Source organism: Erithacus rubecula (genome assembly GCF_903797595.1).
Source record: "Erithacus rubecula genome assembly, chromosome: 1".
Classification (NCBI taxonomy): Eukaryota; Metazoa; Chordata; class Aves; order Passeriformes; family Muscicapidae; genus Erithacus; species Erithacus rubecula.
The window spans coordinates 4,423,067-4,442,778 of record NC_136658.1 but is presented as its reverse complement, the minus strand read 5'-3'; the positions used below and the strand labels follow the sequence as shown (position 1 = coordinate 4,442,778).

Here is a 19,712-nt window from a genome sequence, read left to right as displayed (position 1 = left end):
CGGGCATTTGCTCCAGATCAAAGCGGCGGCGGCAGCAGCAGAAATTAGCATCTCACAGCCTCCCTCTCCCTGGTTTCATTGCCACAGCGTGTCTCCCTCATTACCGGGGAAATGAAATGTCTTTACAGCTCAGGCTGCCTCTGCCACATTTAGCATCGATTGGTCACGGCCCTTCCCTTTCAAATGGGGCACTGGACCTCTCCTCCCTATTAGCATCCCACGGGGGGCTGGGAGGAGTCACGGCCCCTCCTGTTTGCTATTCTGCTTCCAGCATTCACCCATTCATTCCCTCATGCTTAAAATAATGATAAAACCACTGTTGTCCCCTCCAGCAGGTCAATTTTCATACTTGGTCTGCAGCCCTCGAAATCAATGTTCCTCTCACCCCTACCAGGAGCAGGTACACACATTAACCTTGCCAGGATTCCTCAGCACCACCTCTCATCCATCCCTCACAGCTGTACTGCTTCTGCCCTGCAAAGAATGGCTCCTTTCCTGCCCTGTGAGACTGCAATTAAGTGTAACTGCAACTATAACAATAATTATGTAATAATATTATATAATTATATTATCTGCTGGAAGAAAAGAGGGAGGAGCAGATGTTTTGAGAAGGACCAAAAATATCCAGCAGCAGGCAGACCCAATGCAGCAGTTTCTGAATGGCTAAGGAAGGCTCAGAGTTCTGTGAGTGGTTCTGCTTTGTCTAAGGTACCCAAGACCAAGGCCAAAGGGCACGTGAAACAAGCAGGGGATGCAGGAACCAGCTGGGATGCAAAATGGCATCAAGTGAGACCAAAGCACATAATAAAAAGTGCTTCCTTTACTTCCAGTTTTAAAATATTTTGTCATATTTCAAATCCAACTCAGAGTTAATAGGATGTAATGAGGAGATGCTGCTCAAGAAGGAGCATCCCAGGAGAGCTCCAGGTCATTTGTTTGGAATAATTTATCCAAAGTTTGCAGTCTTCCTCAGCAGCCTTGCCCAGGACAGCACATTGCCCTGAGCCATCAGCCACAAACTATCTCCTTGCTTGAAAAACCATTTCCCATCACTCCTGCACAGCAACCAGCTCATCACCCACCCTCCCTCCTTGCCAGAAAAGGTCCTCAGTGCAGGTGAGCCACTGGTATGATCCCCTGTCCCACTGCTTGCTGGATAAATCACTGCCCAAAGGCAGGTGCCATAGGAGCATTCCAGGAAGGAAACACCATGCAGGGGTTATATTCCCATCCATCCCACCTCCACAATTTGAACAAATTTGAATTTGAACAAAAGGTGGTGATGGGGGTGGATGAAGGTGGTCAAAAGCCTCAGGAGCAAAATCAACACCCTCCCCCTGTCCCACCAACAACACACATCTCTCTCCTTTCTCATACAGTTACCTCAGAGAGAATTGTTCTCTCTAAAAACAGGACAGTTTTGGAGCTTTTGCTGTGATAACTTACAACTCTAAGTTCACTCATGGAAAAAAATACATCTCAAACATTTAGCTGAAAGGTTTGGCAGTGACCCAGAAAAGCCAGAAGAAAAAACAAGGGGAAAAAGCCCACCACTGCAAAAACACACATTGTCCTTGCAGACCTCCTCATCAAGGCCCAAGGTACATTTAGACTTAAATTAAAACCTCTACACCTGCATGAACAGAAAGTTGCTACTCCATGGGGCTCTGGTTAACAGAGCAAAGCTGGCACAGGATAAAGTTCTCTGTTGATGGAGAAACCTCCCTCTCTACACCCACAATTTTCCCCAGTCCACCAGACACAAAAATCTCATGATGCAGCAGTCTGCTGCTTTTTTGTGCTTTTTCCCTGCAGATTAGATGGCAGGAAAGATTCCTCCACAGACCTGCCATGGGCTGCTGAGGTGGCTGAGTGAGGGGGCAGCACAATTCTGGGGGATGCACCAAACCCAGGTCACTCAGAGAGCTCACAGCTTTTGGAGGCTGACCCACACATGTGACTGCTACAGCAGGGTAGGGGCTGTCCTCAGCACTCTGCTAATGAGTAGCAGCCTAAATAATTCAGATTTTTGACTGGGAAGATGGTCTTGGTGAGGTTCATCCTAAGCCACATAAAGAATGGGCTGTCAAGCCTTCTATTAATAGCTTGCTGTGGTAATTTCTGAGGAGATGTGAGACACCAAGTGAGGCAAATAAGGCAAAATTATGTTTAAAAAGAAGTGGAAACTGAACAGCATTTTTTAAACTATAATCCCCAGGGAAACACAGGGACAAAGTATTTAAAAGTACTAAAAAGTATGGAAAAAAAAAAAAAAAACAACACTACTCTTGCTTGTTTTGAGCAAAACCAAAGCAGACCTACCTATCTCCCTTGAAATAAGACTGAAAAACTTGTGGGAAGGTTTAAGCAGCAGGCATCATATATTCTTGACTTTACCAAGACTTGTGGAATAGGCTCCCAAGGTATTCTTGGGCAAATTAAGGAAACAATCCAAATGAAAACCTGGATAAACACAAAATTAGCAGATAAGCTCCGTGCATAGATTTATTGTTAACAGTTGACAGCCAAAAGCAGTTCCTTCTTTCCTTCCCCATGCCCTAGCACACCCACATCTCTTTTCCACATCCCCTAACCACAAGCCAGGTGGCCAGTTCCCACTGCAGCCTCCCCTTGGTGGCACAACTCACCTGCCTCCCCTCCTTCATCCACCTACCACTCCCCATGAGACCTGCAGGAGTTTAATATCCTGGGAGCATCTGCTCCTCTGTCAAACAGATGGAAACCAGCCCATGAGTTAAAGCTTTATAGAGACAGGGCTGAGATAGGCAGCAGGATCTCCCAAAAACTGGTGCAGAAAGCTGCTCAACACCCCCATGAAAATGGGGCTTCATTTAGGGAGGAAAAGCCACCAGCCTAACACACAACCTGCTAGGCAGCAAATCTGCAGCAGAGGAGCCTGATGAGCACGAGCCAAGCACAAACAGCACTTGCTGCCACACACAAAGAGCAAATCAAACATCCTGCTGGGATGTGTAAACGGGACAGAAGCCACCAGGCAGGGGGAGAGCTCTGCAGAGCCCCACGTGCAGCCGAGCGCTCACGCTGCGGGGAGGCAGCAAAGGGAAAACTGCACAGCTCCAGAAAACATCCTGCAGGAAAGGCTGAGCAGGCTGGAGCCAGCCAGCACAGGCTGAGGAGGCTGAGCAGGGAAACAGGAGCAGTGGTCTTCGGATGTGTGCAAAAGATGTGTTTTCAAGGGGCTGAAGCACCTGCCAGGATAAAGTCAGGCAGGTTTCCTAACTGCAAAGAAAGTAAAAGAAGAGATCATCTAGAGGGGCTGTGCTGTCTCCAAATCTCTCTGTGGTCACAGAAGCAGGTTCATAAGTGTCTGCTGTGGTTTCCATAAAGCTGCTTTGGTCTGAGGACAGTGCTGATACCTGACCTTACAACTCCCTGAGACCACATCCCATTTTGCACGATTAGTGGTAGAATACCCCTTGGCTTATCAGGACTAGATAGAAATCTCCTTTCTTCTATGCACCAGCCAGACACTCTTCAGGTAGCAGAGCTCCTCAGCCTTGAAATCCTGAGCTGGACTCCAGAGTAGAGAGGAGCTGCCCCACAAGTGCACACATTTTTATTCCATGGGCCAACCTGGATGTGTCTAATAGCAGGTCCCAGCTGTGCAGCTTCCTGATCCAGCCCAGGTACCAGGGCCTGGATGCTGTCTTCTCCTACAGCAGGAGCAAAGGAAGCAGCTGGAAACTTTGCACAATCATCTCTGAGATGGTTTGGTGCCCACATCTTCCTTCTGGGATCCAAGATCCCATGCAGGTCCTTTACTGGGTCAACGGGATTTGGTTTTTTGTGGATGGCTGTGATTCCTCTGCTCTGGACTTTCTTCTTCAGCCAGCCTTGCTCAGTCCTCATGTTCCTGTGAGAGGTTTTGTGATGAAGACCCATTTCACTTTGGAGATGATGCTCTTTGGGCACAGACACTCTCAGAATGTGAAAACAGAAGTGCCCAAGAGCTTCCCCAGCAAAGAGTGAGCAAAGGCAAGGGTGATGGCTAAATGGGACACCAATATTCCACTACAGTTTTACCACTGGTTTTTAGCCTGGATACCACATAGATTTTCAAGACACCTAAAATTAGTAGAAATGTGGTACTTTTGTGTCACAGAACAGAAAGAACTGTTTCCCTCCTTATTCCTGCAGAGGAGTAACACCACTTCCATCCACAGTGGGAGATAATTCTGCAAGGACCCCAAATGTACCACAACAAACAAACAGAGTAGGAAATGGGTGAGTACCTAACCTAAAAGACAGAAACACAGTTTTGAAAACCCTATTTGCTTAGTAATTCCAAAGCTGCTTTGCTCCATCAAAAGCAAACCCACAATTTCAAGGATTTATTATAAGAGCTACTACAAAACAACAAAAAGCCCCTCTGCAAGGATTCAGTCCTCCTCAGCTGTCCAGCTCTGCTCCTCCAAGTTACATCAGTCTCTACAGACCAGCTAAGTCTTCTTGAGCTCTTCATTCCCTTCCAGTTCCATCATCCATCCTGTGGAGATGCTCTTCTTGTTTTTTCTGAATTTGCAGTACCAGCAGAAGACAGCAAGGGCCAGGAGAAGGATCAGAACCAGTGGTAAGTATAAGATGAAGTTCAGTAGTGGTGGGGATGAACAGATCCTAGACAAAACAGTTGACTCTGAAGGAAAAAATAAAGAAAAAGTGAGGCCCCGAGCTAGTTTGTGAATTTATCTCTCCTACTGTTTCTGTATTTTCTTAACACTTTTCCCTCAATCTTCAACAGCTACCAATTTTTAAGAATTCACACAGGCTACCTGAGGAGAAGGGGGAGAGAAACCATGTAATTTACCTCAATTTCTTGTCTGGGGAAATCAGATAAGGCCCTGGCTTGTTCATCTTTAACATTCCAACAGGAACAGCCCAGTTCTCCTGCTAACCCATTCCAGACTGGGGCCAGTAAGGAAAAGCAACACACCCTACCTGACACCAGTGACAGTGGGAAGAGGCAGAGGTCTGTCAGAGGCTGCACCACTGAGCAAGATGGGATGAGAGGAAAGCAAAGGAAACCAGATCAAGAGGTCCCTGTCCCACTCAGACACTTTCCCCTCCTTGTTACTGCTGATCTGCTGTTGTATTTTATCCCACTGAGCTGTGAGCACCATCCTCATCCCTGGCAGCTCCTGCAGAACAGCTCCCCAGCTGAGGTGGAGGCTGCTGGCTACTTCAAAGATACCTGCATCACTGGAGGAACACACATGCACACACATGGCCACTCCTCCAGAAATAAAAAAAAACCCAAAAATTAAAAGAGAGGGAGAAAAAAACCCCTCAGCTAATATTTTGCCTTTTCTGAAAACCATGAAAACCACTTGGTAAAAAACACTTATTCAAAAATTGGAGGATAATTTACTAGAAGTGAATTACTGAGTGATTTTAACAATGGTTACTCCACCAGAAATGGGTAACAAGAGATAGAGAGAGCTGATGAAGGAGAAATCCAGAGTGCTAGAGAGAGCTGTGATGGACAACAGCAGTTACACAGCAGCAGGGGGTGAAGTGCTGTCAGCCCCTCTCCGTGCAATTAAACCCAGATTAGCTCTGCTGTAGGTGCAAAGCCATGAGAGCAGGCTCTGTGCCTGGCTGTGGGAGCAGCAGGCACAGGGGAGGGCTCTGCAGGGCCCCTCTCCATGCTGGCCAGCACTGGGAATTGCTGCAGAATCCAGAGCTCCTGTAGGCACCCAGGCTGGCTCCAGGCATGGCAGCTCCAGAGCAGAAGGGGAGTGCAAGAGCAAGATCCTCTCAGCTGGGTGCATCATGATTGATTTCACAGTTCATATTTTTTCCTCCACATGGGTCATCTGAGCCTCCTGTTTTCCCAAAGCAGCAACAGCTCCTGCCTATTACCTTCCTAAAAACGCTGCATGCACCTGACTGAAACCTTTGCTTTACTTTAACTTCTGCATGCAGAATCCAGTCCTACCTTTGCACCCAGCACACATCCCCACCCACCCCAAAATGAACAGAGGCTGTTTTTAGACACTTCAGTCTAGACAGAGTTGCCACAGAAGATTTTCCCCCCAAAACATTTAGGTTCTGGCCCCAGCATGGCTATGGGGAGAGGAGCTGTGCAGGGTGGTCAGCCCCTGGCAGCCAGCAGAGTTACCTGGCGGGATGGTGACGAGCTGGGTGTACCCAGACTGTGCCAAGGCTTGCAGATCCCAGTCCTTCTCCTGGCTGTGCTGCTGCCATGCCTGCAGCTGGCAGTAATAAGCCCCAGCATCTCCCCTCTCCACGCTGGCCAGGGTCAGGCTGAAGTCGCCGGCGGAGCGGCGGCGCAGGAAGAGCCGCGCTGCCAGGCGCTCCTGGGGATATTCCACACTGCCATCCTGGAGCAGGTTCAGCAGGGCACTGCCCCTGCCACTGCTCTGCACCTGGAACCAGGTGGCTGAGGGCTGAGTGCCGGGCTGGAGGGAGCCCTGCAGCCGGCAGGGCAGCGTCACCTCCTCGCCCTCCCTCGCTGAGATGCTGTGGTTGGTGCTCTCCATCTGCAGCTGGTGCTCTGGGGGGAGTGCAAAGCAGAAAGAGATGTGCCAGTGCTGTAGAACACTCCTGCCTGCACCCACAGGCTGATAGGAACCTTCTGGAGCAAAGTGTGAGGGATTGGAATGGCCTCTTGCAGGAGCCTCTGCCCCCTGTGCAGTAATGCTTCCCACACCCTCCAAATAACTGATACAACCAAACTTTTTTGAACCAAAAGCTTTTTAGGAAGCTGGAACTCCGTGATCCACTTTATTTAGGGCTGGAGTGAGGCTGAGAGAGGGAAGAACTGAGCCAGGGAGACCCACCATGCACCCCAGAGGTGCAGTGACAGCAGCTGAAGTTCCAGTTTTGTTTCTTAGCAGCAATGTGCTGCAGAGTAAGGAAAACCAAATGTTTTCCTTTGGATGCTCAGGAGCATCAGGTAAGGGCAGCTTCTCTATTCACAGCATTGTACAACCACCCAAGTGCACCAGGTGTTGGAGGGAAGAGAAAAAGGCCACAATTCACTTTGTTACGACTACATCTGCCTGTAGCAAAAATAGCAGCTCGGCTGGTTTGGGAGGATGTGGTAAATCTTCCTAATTCCCCCTTTCCCTTTGAGAGGCACTGACAACTCCTGCATCCCTAAGCCTCAGATCCAACACAGGAGCTGCTGCTTTTCCTAAGCCCTGCCAGCTTAGGAGAGGCCTGGCAAGGACCTGCCATAAGTAGATCCAGCCTTCTTCAGCAGCACCTGTACAAGAGATAACTCCTGCTCACCTGGGGGTCTGAACCTGAGCGTGGTCCTTCCTGATGCTCCCTCTCCAAGCTTGTACCAGCCATCCACCAGCCAGAGCCACTCCTCCACCACACAGTAGTACCTGCCCTCATCCCTGGGGTCTGCAGACAGGATCTGCAGCTGGAATGTGTTGCTGGACACCCTCTGGCTCAGGAACCGGGATTTCAGTGCAGGAGAGCTGAATTCAGACCCATATTCCAGGATGTTGCTGTAGCTGGCCCTGATGATTTGCAGGGGTGTTGCATCTGCCAGAAGAGGCAGGAGGTACCAGGTAACAGCAAACTGTGAATTGTTCTGGGCAAACACAATCCTGCACTCAATGGCTGCGTTACCGCCGGCAATTTCCACAGAGCTGTCTGTCGTGGCAACCTGGAGCTTGCTCTCTAAAATGGAGAAACAAACAATCATGCCAGATGCAGCTGCCAGTACAGGAACATGGACAAAGAAAGGAATGAAGCTGTCCTGAGAGAAACACACTGAAAGGAGTAAGGAAGAAGGTGCACAGAGGACAAAATTCATTAGAGGGTGCTGGAGCAGAGGATGGAGGAAGGAGGGAAAGAGAAAATCCACACACCCTTGTTTGAACAATAGCAGGGAATCACAGCTGGATGTTACAGCAGCAGAGACCACAGAGCAGGAATGAGGGATGGAGGCAGCCACTGTGCTGGAGCTTGGAGGCAAAGCCTCTGTCTGAAGCAAATGTGTCTGTCTACCACTGCTTCCATCAACAGGCTCACACATACGTGACAAAACCAGCCCACAGCTTTGGAGACTGTGAACAAGTGTCTTTATTGCAGAGAGACTACAGAGCCTCTGTGGGTTTCACCAACAGTTGCCATCTCAGGTGCTTGCTGTGGTTGTTGCATTAATACCCACAAGACAGTCCTGCACACCCTCTGTGATCACACCCAGAGACTGTTCAGTGCTGTGCAGTTGAGGAGAGCAGAGGGATGGTGCTGCCTGCAGGAAGCAGAGAGAGAATTCCTCCCCAGGCTTCCCCACCTCCCAAAATATCCTTCTCTGGCTCGTGCTGCCTTTCCAAGAGAGGTGGCACTGGAGCCAGCAGGAACCTCCCACTGAGCATTCCCCTCTCCCAGTTCCCACCACTTTGCAGTGCTGCAGTCTCCAGCAGCAGCTGCAATACCTTTGGAGCCAAATGCTGCAATCTCATGCTGCTACCATCTCCTCTGTGTAGATGCCCTGCAATTACACCTGCTCATCTCAATGCCATTTGCACTGGAGATGTGTGCTCAAAGATGATTATTGCCACCCCTTGCCTCAGTGCCACCCTGCCCCAGCTGGTTGTGGCTCCAGTGCTCAGCAGAGCATCCCAGCAGCTCCACAGGGGTGAGGAATGAGTAACAGTGGAACAGGAGAGAGCACCAGAGAAAAGGGGGAAGGACATGTATTAGCTCACACCACAGCAAACCAATCAGTTAGAAAACATGAAAAATGCATAATTTCAGTTCACTGGTTGGGATTCTGAAAATCCAAGGATTTTAGAGGAAGGAGCACTTAATGCATGGGGAAAAAAAACAAAAACAAGAACACCCCTTTGCTGGCAGAACAGACACAAGGGCAAAAAACAAACCAGCCCATATTCTCACCCTGCCTGCAGAGGCTCAGAGCCAGGACAAACCCCTGCAGTTCCTGCAGCAGCCCCAGCTGTGAGCAGGGCATGCTGACACCAGGGGTGGCAGGCAGCAGGGCATGGCAGGGTGGCTGGGCTCTGTTTGCAGCATCTCTCTCCCATAAGAGGATGAGGCTCCCAGCTGGATGCTGGCAGGAGGGATGGCAGCACAGACCCTGCCTGCAGGGGTGGCCATAAAAGGGAACCCTGGGCTGGGCCCCAGCTGTGCAGCCCAGCTGTGCCTGGCAGGAGATACCTCCCCATGGAGTCCCTGGCACCCTGAGGCTCAGAGCTGGCTCCCAGCCCAGCAGAGAGGCCTGGTGCTTTCTCAGCATACCTTGAATATTCTGGTCAGGGAACACTGACATATCCCAGCATCAGCTTCAGGGGCTGGTCTCTCTCCACTGCCTCCCAGAAACCCACACCATTGGCACACCAATGTTTGGTGTACCTTGCCCCCCAATCATTCAGCTGGGCTTCTTGGGGGGCAATGCTTCTTTCCAGAAATCAGGCTTAAAATCCTGATTGATCCCTGAATGCTTGGTGTAATCTGCAAGCCAATAGATACTGCCACTTGCCAACACCAAATCTGCCTCCCAAGTTTTCCAACATGTCCTGCAGCCCTGGGAGGTGACCCTACTGGGGACACCCAGACATCAGTGGCCCTGGGTGCCACCTTTGATGGATTTAAAGTTGCAGAGAGACCTCTGCTGAAGGGTCTGCTTACCTGGCAGCACCACTTTTATTCCCACAGCATTGGAGCTGGTGCTGGCTGCTGGCTGCCCCAGGGGCAGGCTGTTCCTCCTCCAGACCTGCACCATACACTGGTATGTCCCCTGATTGGCAGGCAAGGCACTGTGGACATGCAGCTTGAAGGAGGTGCCAGCCTTGGCCACCTGGGCTTTCCCCTGGAAGTGTGGCTGTGCTGTGCTCCAGACCACAGTGCCACTGGGAGAGAGCTTGACCAGCTCCTGTAAGGGACCTGTGGGTGGGCTGGGCTGGAAAAGCCACTGCACAGATGCTGGCACCTCCTCCAGGGTGTAGCTGGCATCCACCTGGCAGAAGAGCTCAAAACTCTGCCCGTAGCTGACCGTGGCAATTCGGCTCCTCAGCGTGGCCTGCAGACCTGCCCGGGAGGAGAGAGCCCTTGGGATGGGGACAGCTGTCCTGCCCTGTGCCACCCCAGTGCCACCCTTCCCACACAGCCCAGGCACTGCAGGGCCATGCCACTGCCACTCTCCACTGAGCTGCACTGTCTCTGCCAACCCCATGCAGCCCCTCTCCTTCCTCCCACTTTCCCACCCCCAATTCCCCAGAAAACCCTCTTTTCCCAGCCCCACACCAGAGGATGCTCTGCTGATGCTGCTGCCCTGTCTGCTGCTTCCCTCCACCCTCCACAAAAGCTTACAATTCCTGTGGCCTGACTGGTGCTCTCAGGCACCCAGCCCAGCAACAAGAAAGGCAAACCCCCCTAAACCAGAGCCCAAAGCTGCCTCTCCAAAAAGACACCCAAGAAGGAAGGGTATGGTCACTGCATGCTGTGCAGATTAGCAGCTCCCACTCAGAGAAGGGGGCAGAAGAACAGAGGGGTATCTCTAGTAAATACCACCAGACAACTCAGCAAGTAGTTTTGTCAAACTTAATTACTGCCAGCACTTATGCTGCAAGAACAGATATTTTGTGTTCCAGCTTAAGGAGGCAGGCCTGCTGACAAGACACTGCCCTTCAGGTCTCGGAGCATTTTAGCTGCTGTCTCCTACCGGTCTCTCCCAAAACACACCATGGAGAAATGGTAGAAATGGGGAAAGTGAAGCACTGCAGGGCCAGGTGCTCAGCCCTAGGTCACCCTGCAGTGCACAGCAATCCTGCTGTGATGCATCCACCCACTCCTCCAGCCCAGAAAGAGCTGCACTTACCCATGGAGCTGACCGTCACCGCCGCCTCCCCCTTCTCGGTCCAGTTCCGGCCTCGGGACCAGTGCGTGGCTTCACAGCGGTACTGCCCCCCATCCTCCTCATCCAGGGTGCTGGGGATCACCAGGGTGAAGCTGCCAGGGCTCTCTTTCTCCAGCTGGAGGCTGCCCCGGGTGCTCCCATCCTTGTAGGTGCTGCCCAGGCTCCAGCTGCCATCCTGCTCCATGCTGGCCACCAGCACCCTGTGCCCCGGGTGCTGCGGGGACAAGTGCCACCAGCGCAGGGACACGGGGCTGCTGGCCCCCTGCACCTCACAGTGCAGCATCAGGGGCTCTCCCACTGTCACCTGTGGGGTGCTGGTGGACACAGACAGGCGCATCTGGCTCTCTGCAAACAACAGGTACCACGTTGGGATGGGGTGATCCTTAGGAAAAACCAGCAGCACTGAATGGGAAGGCTTGATGAATCTTGATGTTGGGAAAGGAAGGGAGTTGGGGAATTGCCTGAAATTTTCAAGGTTTTGTGGTTGTGGTTTTTGGGGTTTTGTTTGGTTGGTTTTTTTTTCCCGTTTCATGTCTTTTTTGGGACACAGATACATAAAGAATTAGTTAAGAAACAGAGTCCCAGCAGGCAGCTCCTGCTACATCAGAAAAACCATTATCTAGCTATGACAAGGAAACCAAGAGCCTCCTACACACTTTTCTTAGAGTGGTTTCTCACATATTATCCATCCAAAATGGGATGATACCCATTTTATATCAGAGAGATATAGGGAAAGTACCCCAATGGAAATGGCAACGATCCCCTTCCCCAAACCTGTTCTGCCAGGTTTCCCTGTGATTTTCAGGAGCAGCAGCAAATGTTGCTCACAGTTTTCAGTACCAAAAACACAGGAGGACTCAGACTCCTCAGAATTCTACCTATTTGCCCCAAAACTTACTGTAAGAGACTGGACTGAAGGTTTACACTTTGTTGACAGCTACTGTGTCTGTCATGCTAAAAAAAAATGCTTTTCCCATTATCTATCAAAAGCTATTTGATAGCTTTTTATTTCTATTTTTTCACTCCTGCTATCTCTGTCAAGATGAGGCCAGACCTAATGCATTCCCCAGTCAAGGATCCTGCAGACTTTACCCAGAAGAGCAGCTATTAGGATTTACTGACCTGCTGGCTTCACATTGATTTGTATGCCTGATGACACATTGCTCTGGATGCTGTGCAAGTCTCCAGGAGTGTTCATTTCTGACACAGAGCACTGGTAGGTACCCTTGTCCTCCAGCCCCACCTTGTAGATGATGAGGACATAAATGGTGTTGCTTGGTTTGAATGCCTGGAGCTGTCCCAGTTTGGCTCTCTTCTGGTATTGTTCCTCCCAAATCAACACCCCATGGGGGTCAACCCTGGCCACTTCCATCTCATTGAGGAGCCAAGTCACTCTGAAGTGCCTGCTGCTGCTCTTTGGGACTCCCACCACACAGCTGAGCTGCAGGGTGTCCCCTTCATCCAGGGGACTCTCAGCAGCAGTGATGTCCACGGGGAGGTCTCTGCCTGTGGGCAATCAAAAACAAGGAGGGTGGTGGGTGGCCTTGCCCCTGCTTCCCTCTTGTCTGGCACCAGTGCCTTGCAGAGGGCATAAGGAAGGAATTCCTGTTGAAATGTTTTCTTTAATGAGAAAAGTTATAAGGATGGAAAAAATTTGACCTTGGGCAGAGGGTTGCCAGCCCTGGGCACTAAGCAGCAGTTGCAGGTGGAAAAGTGCCAGAGCCCAGTGCTGCTCTGTCTCACCTCCTGGAGCTGTTTTACCTCATGGAACACCTATGTTGTAAGCCAGAAAGGGGCACAAAGGGGTTTTATCACAGTGGTGGTTGCAACTCTGCTGCTTGTGGCAGAAAAAGGTGCATGAAGGGCTGACATACAAGTGGCTTGTCTGAATCTACTGTGGCTGTTCCTGCATGCTGAAACCCCCACTGTTTGCTGTGGGCAAGAGATGCTCTCTGAGCTGGAGAGGATTTGGGTTAAGTTCCTACAGAAAGCAGAAATGTCAAGATGTGTCACAGCATGGGGAGGTAGGAAGGAAGCAAGAGGAGGTGGATCCTACCCCCCATACCAATCTGTAGGTGCTGAGCAAAGGAGGCAGTGACAGGGGGAACCTAAAGTCATCTTGCCCTTGGCAGACCCTCTGGGGCAGTCAGTCAGCTGTGTCTGAGGTAAGGACCCCATCTCTGGGTCCTGTGATACCATTCTTGCTGGGCATTCAACACCCCTGGTTCCTGGCATCAGCCTGGCTGGACAGTGGCTGCAAGCAGGAGACCCACTGGGTACCCCAAAACCCTGTGCCATGACCCCACAAAGCACTGGCATGCCAAAAACCTGGAGGAAAGACTGAGCCCCCATTCCCTGGCTCACACACTCTGTCTCCCTGGGTCACTGTGGTGCCCCCTGAGTCCCAAAACAAGGGAAAGGTTACAGTCTGTAGTTTGGAAGTAAAACAGAGCAGATCCCAGAGCACAACTGGAAGGGCTCAAATAACTTCTTGAAAGCAGAGTACCCTGTGAATTTAAACACTGGTTCATAAACAGTTTGTGAACAGGAATCCCAGCTGCTGCAGATATGTTTGGCATCCCTAAATATTTGCTGCAGAGTTTATAGAGACTGATGGGGCAGTTGGCCATGGTCAGAGTGGTCAGTGGCTCTCAGAGTGATGGGGTGCTCAGCCCTGCAGCCTGGGCTCCCCACTGGGGGCTGGAGGAAGAAACCAGCCCTGCCCATTTAATGGAGGGCTTGCACACACATACTGCTGTGCCACCTTTGGAGCACCAACACTGCCCCCATAAAACCTTCTCACCACCATCACCTTCCTTCTTCCTTTAACAGTTACCACAAACTCTGACAAGGTTTCTCTATTTCTAAATGATCCCACAGCACTGATGGCTGAATCCACACACTGACACATGACCAGCCCTCTTCAACAAGAGGAATTGCATTGACTGCCATTGCTCCCCAAACAGCAGCAGGCTTGGAAACCTTTGCTGCAAACAATGCACAATGAGGGGAATAAAGCTTTGCCAGTCAGACAGGTTGCAGGAAACAGACTGACCAGAGACCTCAATTCCCTCCTGCTCCTCCTCATACCTTGCTCCCCTGAGCCTCTAACAGAGTGCTTGGTTCTCACCCATCTGTTTCTTTGGTTTCCTGCTCTGACTCACCACATTCCCACAAGAAAGTGAGTTCCCCTCACTGCCCCAGCTCTGCTCTGTAGCCTCCTCCAGCCACCCAGAGGTGTGAGGACAGGGTACACCACCTCCACAGGCAGGCTTTCAGTGGGAGACTTGCTCCAGTTTTACTGCACACAATGTTAAAGGACACCAACTAGCCACAGCCTTGTCTTGGCTGCTTGGAGCTAAAGTTTACTGGTGAGAGAGAGAGAAATTCTCCCTTCCCCTGAGCCCAGCCCAGCCAGCCACTCCATGTCCAGCCAGACCCTGCATTGTGTCCCTGGGCTGTGACAGAGGCACTGAAATCTGCTGCTGTAGAGCCTTGAATGCACAGGGGAGCTGGGGCTAACACTTGAGCTTGCAAAGACCTTACCCTGGCTCACAACTGCCAGTGAAGTCCTCTCTGTTTTCTTGCTGGAGATGTCCTGCCATGTCCCGTCAGGATCCTCAATCCACTCAGCTGCCTCACAGTACAGCTGTCCCTGGTCAGATGGCTTCACTCCCCTGATGAGGAGCTTGTACGTGGTGTTCCCAACCTTGGTCAGCTGCACATCCCCCTCCAGAAACCTCTGCTCATAAGAGGGCCCTGGCTTCAGGATGAAGTCCTTGGAGAGGGTGAGGATCTCCTGGGCATGGTGCTCTGCTGCTCCCTGGAGAAGGTACCAGCCAACTGAGAGATGGGTGTGCTGGGCAGTGGCCTTGGATACCTCACAGGTCAGCTCCACTGCATCCCCTTCCATGAGGGTGAGGGCCTGGAGTGCCATGGAAGCAGAGAGTGTGTCTGGAATCACTGAGCATGGGGAAAAACACAGAATCATTGAGTATCCTGAGCTGAAAGGGACCCACAACAATCACTGTGTCCTGCACCTGCATAGGACAACTCCCACAAACCTGCAACCAGGGCCTGGGGGATACAACAGCATAGGAGAAAAATCTTCTGTAGCTGACTGCCAAGGCTTCCCCCAGCTTATATTGAGGTGTGAAGTGACTAAAACCTCAGCAAACAAGAAAAACAGTGAGTCTCTTTGCAGTGCCCTCTTCAGTCTAACTACAGCCAGTATTAATTAGACAACCTCGAGGAGATTAGAATCCATCCCCTCAGTATCCCAACACCAAAATAAAGGAGAAAACAGGGCTGAACACCAAGTGGAAGCACCATACCACCATGTAGGCTTGGTGGGCTCACAGTAGTGCCTTCCCCTCTGTTTCTCCTCCCTGTTGCTAGAAGAGGTAGAGCTGCTACCTCCCTCCATCTGTGGGTCAATTCCCACATCTTGATCTGAGAAGACAGCAACAGTTGTTACAACAGAAATTGAAACTGAAAACTCCAAGTGTTAATGCTGTGCCAGTATCAGGAGCTGAAGTCAGGCCGTAGCAGAGCCCAGGCTTTGTTCCCATCCCTTTGTTCTGGCTGGGAGGAGATAACCAGAGAACACATGAGGGGCTATCTGCACATACCCACCTCAGCCCCGCTGAGCATCCTTTCCCCAGACAGATGAGCCCAACACAGAGGTGGGCACAGCAGACACTGCCCACAGGCAGCAGCCCCCAGCAGCCCCCACCTGAGAGGTTCATCTTGGCGCTGTAGCTGCCCAAGTAGCGCTGGTCGGTGCTGGGCGTGTGGCACTCGTACTGGCCGGCGTCGCGCTCCTGCAGCTCGCTGATGTGCAGCAGCACGGCGTCCCCCTGCAGCCGCTCCACGAAGATGCCGCGGCCGCGCACGCGCTGCGTGTAGATGGCGTAGGGGAACGAGGGGTCCACGGTGCTGACGATCTGCACCTCCTGCCTGGGAGCCGAGGGCAGGTAGATGGACCACTGGAAGTTCTGCTCGGCCGGGCCCTGGTAGCCGCTCACCTTGCACCACAGGGTGACGTGGGAGCCCTCGGTGCGGTACAGGGGGCCCTGCTGCACCGTCACCTGCCGCTGGCCAGTGGTCACACCTGTGAGCACACAGCGTGCCAGAAACAAGAACGAGTCACGTAACAACAGAGCTGTTGGAGCCAGTGAGTTAGGGCACAGGGACTGAATAAGTTTTAGAGTGAGTTCTGATATCCTCAGTGGAGGCTCCAAGCCCACAGTAGTAGACAGGACTTGTGCATAATAGAGCTATAGTAAGAATATTGCTGACATTTCATAGATAGAACAAGATATAGTGTAGGCATACTGTTGCACATAACCTGGTGTGCTAAGAAACTAGAATTCTAATAGGTTAAGGAGTGATGGTCCAAGCTTGTATCTTAGCCTGTTGGAAAAATCGTATATAAGACTATTGTACTGGGAGAGTTGCTGCTTTTAGCCACTGTTGTTTTTAGCCATTCTGGCTCTAGCCATTTTCTTATTGCTAGCTGCTTTGCCATTGCTTTTTTGCCATTGTTTTTTGCCATTGCTTGTCTGCTTGCCTGTTGAGACTGATGTGCTTTGTAATAAAATGTGCTTTGTAATAAATAATCTTTGTAACTACTGGCTGCTTGCTTATTTAAGATACCTGACAAAGTAAGAGCCAAGAGCTCAAAACAGGAGCCCAAGAGCTCCAGGGTTTGGTGCCTGTAGAGCACTGGGGGTCAGAAAGAACCTCTATACAGAGCTCTGAGTTTTCTTGTGTCCTGCCACACTGGGGGGCACACGACACAGACCAAAGGACGTGTTCGTGCCTGCAGAGGAAGCAGAAACCAGGCTGAGAGCACTGGAGGAAGCTTTGTGGTGTGTTTAAAACTAAGAGAGGCAAGCTGTCAGGTCCTGTACAAAGTGTGGGGCACAGGGAGCCGGGGTGCAGAGCTGATGGCTGCCAGAGGAGGAGGTGCAAAGCAGAAGCTGAGGGATGTGAGGCAGTGGAGGTCAGCAGGAGGCCAGCTGCTGCAGAGATGCTCCATAGGCAGAAATGAAAGAGAGCACAGCAAGAGCTCCTCTGAAGGCAGAGGACACCAGGAAGCATCAAGACCTCCCTTCATTTCTGCTTGCAGAGGGTCTGGGGATTGCCACCCTTCCATACAGCTCCCAGCAGTGACATTCACTCTGTCTGGTGCTCAGCATGCACACCAAGCAGAATACCCACAGGACACAGGTTCTGAGTCCAAAAATCAACCGTGGTGATAGCACTGTCTAGGAAACCTTCAGAAATTCCCTCCCAATGGTGCAAGCTAACATCTTCCACACCACAATCAATGCAGACATGTATGTCCCCTCACCAAAACTCACTTAGGGTGTGGACTCTCATTTTGGAGTGAAAACACAGTGCAAAAGCAGCACATCCTGATGCACCTCTTCCCATGGAGACTGAGCCAGAGCAGTGCTGCCCGAGCCCCCCATTCCCTGCTTCCCCCACAAAAATTCCAAGAAAGCTCTGGCCACTGGGCAGGGCACTCACCCAGGAGGAGGAGGAAGAGGAGGGCAGCTGCCAGGTACTGTGCCAGCCCCATGGGGATCCACTGTGCCTGGATCCTCTCCCAGAGGGGCGATGGCGACAGCCACTCCGCTGTTTAGAGGAGGAAACTGTCTGTCACTGGTGGTTTCCTCTGCTTAGAGTGGCAGGGAGAAGTGACAGAGCAGGGTGCATCAGCAAAGTAACACCCTCTGGGAGGTGACAGCCAGCACCCTGTCCCCAGGTCACCTGGGCAAGTGTGGTGATGCCCAAAGACTATTCTGCCACTGTTCCCTGCCAGATGTCCATCTGTGGACAGGCTGTGGCTGTGGCTTTGCTGTCCAACAGCAGCATAGCCTAAACCTGCCTCACTGCTCCCACTTTATTGCATGGAGTATCCTGCTCCCTGCTAACAGTGAGGAGGGGACCAGGGGCTGGGTTCCAGGGAGGGATGGAAGCAGATTTCTAGGGCTGAAGGTTCCTCTAGCTATTTACATGTACATGGCTGCAGGTACAGGCTGGGGTGGCACAGTGCTCCTTGCAGAGGGCTGATCAAGCTCTGCATCAGTGCAGTGGGGCATCTCTCCCACAGCATCCTTACCAGTCCATCCACTGCATAGTCTGGAGAATCATAACAGCCAGTCCAGCCAGCTTGCTGGTTCAGGAAGGATCACCACAGAGCCAGGAATTGGCCAGGAACTCTATCCTGTGTGCACATCCCATGACCAGGAACCCTGATGTGGGACACCCTGGGCCAACACTTCTCACAGGAGCAGCATGACCCCAGAGTGCTGCACTGGAGGGCTGAGGTCAGGAGGCTCCAGCACAGTCCCAGGAGTTCCAGCACATTCCCAGAGATAAGTGCTGTGCCTGCATTGCCTGGGACATGCTGCTCCTGCTGGCAGATGCCAGGGGTGTCCTGGAACATGGTGGGAGGCTGATAGGGGCACATCCTGGACATGGAAAACCCAGTCTCTGAGACATGTAGCCAAAATACTAGAGATGGGCTCAGAGACACTGCTGAAACTATTTGTTTCAGTTTTTTGGTTTGGTGGTGGTTTTGGTTTCTTTCTTTCTTTCTTTTTTTTTTTTTTTTTTTTTTTTTTTTTTGTTTGGGGGATTTTTGGGGTGGGGTTGTTTTCTTTGTCTTGGGGTTGTTGGGCTTTTTATCTCCAGGTGGCACAAAACATTTATCCCTGAGCCATGCTGCTCCAGCTGCTGCCAGAGGGATTGACTGAATGACTTAATTAGCTCAGGGATTCACAGGCAAAATCCAACCATAAAACAGCTCCTCTTGCTTGATCCCAGGGGGCTTCCAGAGGGAATGAGATTCATGTAACAACCCAAAACAAACATGAGGTCCCTCCTTTCCCCATTTATAAAACCAACTCATATGCCTGAGGGGCTGGGAGGTGGAGAATGAGGCCTCTTGCAGCAAGGCTTGATTCTCCATCAGCCAGCTCTTCATCAGCTCCTCAGAAAGCCAAATCCAGACCAGGGGATGGGCTGGGGCAGCAGGCAGAGGTCTCTGCAGGACTCCACCTGTACCCTGAGGAGGGTCTGTGCCCTGTGGCAGCAGGACACAGCCATGCACAGAGCCATAACTGTGTGGCAGGCTATGTTTCCTGCTGCAGGATTAAACCTCCCCATTCAGAAGGAATGGGATGGAGAGGTTTGCTTTCCAAGAGCAACCCACTGCCAGCAGTGCCCTGGGGGATCATCCTGTTGACAGTGAGCCAGCCCACTTACCACTTTGGAGGAGGGAAAAGCATCAACAGCATCTCTGCTACAGTGACAGAGTAAATGGAAAGGAAACTTGGAGTTCAACCTCAGTGAGCTTCTGACAGCCAGTGTGCAGATAAACACACACTTGGGGACAGTTTAACTCCAAGCTTGCAACTCTAATGATGCATGAGTCGCAGTTTACATTTGCAGTAGAGAAACTGGGGAGAATAGGATTGCCTGGCCCAGCCCTATCCCTGGCAATAATGATGCTCTGTGGACAAAATCAACAGCTCCCTCTTCCTGGGACTGCACAGCCTCAAACTCACTCTCTTGCTCCCTGGGAAATCAGTGCAGCCAGACACAGCAGGGCAGAGTGAAGGAAGGGGAGCAGAGAATTCTTTACAAAGAATGAGAATGGCCATTAGAAGCCACACCAGTGAGTCCAAATCCATGGGGAGAAAGATTCTCTTGCCCTATTCTCCCAGGAATGACACCAGATAGGAAATGACAGGGAAATATGTTGGATAGCACAGAGGGTCCCTGCCTGTACCTATGT

The 19,712-nt window shown here is 51.4% G+C and overlaps 1 protein-coding gene across 3 annotated transcripts in view; it reads right to left on the bottom strand.

Moving 5' to 3' along the window:
- Positions 1-17,577, bottom strand: part of IGSF3 (immunoglobulin superfamily member 3) — a 202,426-nt gene extending 184,849 nt beyond the window's left edge. For 2 of the 3 annotated variants that reach the window (XM_079308509.1, XM_079308511.1), the window contains exon 1: positions 17,438-17,558. In XM_079308509.1, the coding sequence (XP_079164635.1) occupies positions 17,438-17,489 (52 nt within the window). In that variant the 5' untranslated portion in view covers positions 17,490-17,558. Of the gene's footprint in view, positions 1-4,344; positions 4,676-6,160; positions 6,557-7,296; positions 7,699-9,672; positions 10,072-10,861; positions 11,246-12,022; positions 12,407-14,446; positions 14,864-15,635; positions 16,014-17,437 lie in introns of those variants that run through there. The other variant, XM_079308512.1, reaches the window with a different exon arrangement.
- Between the last annotated feature and the right edge of the window lie 2,135 nt (positions 17,578-19,712).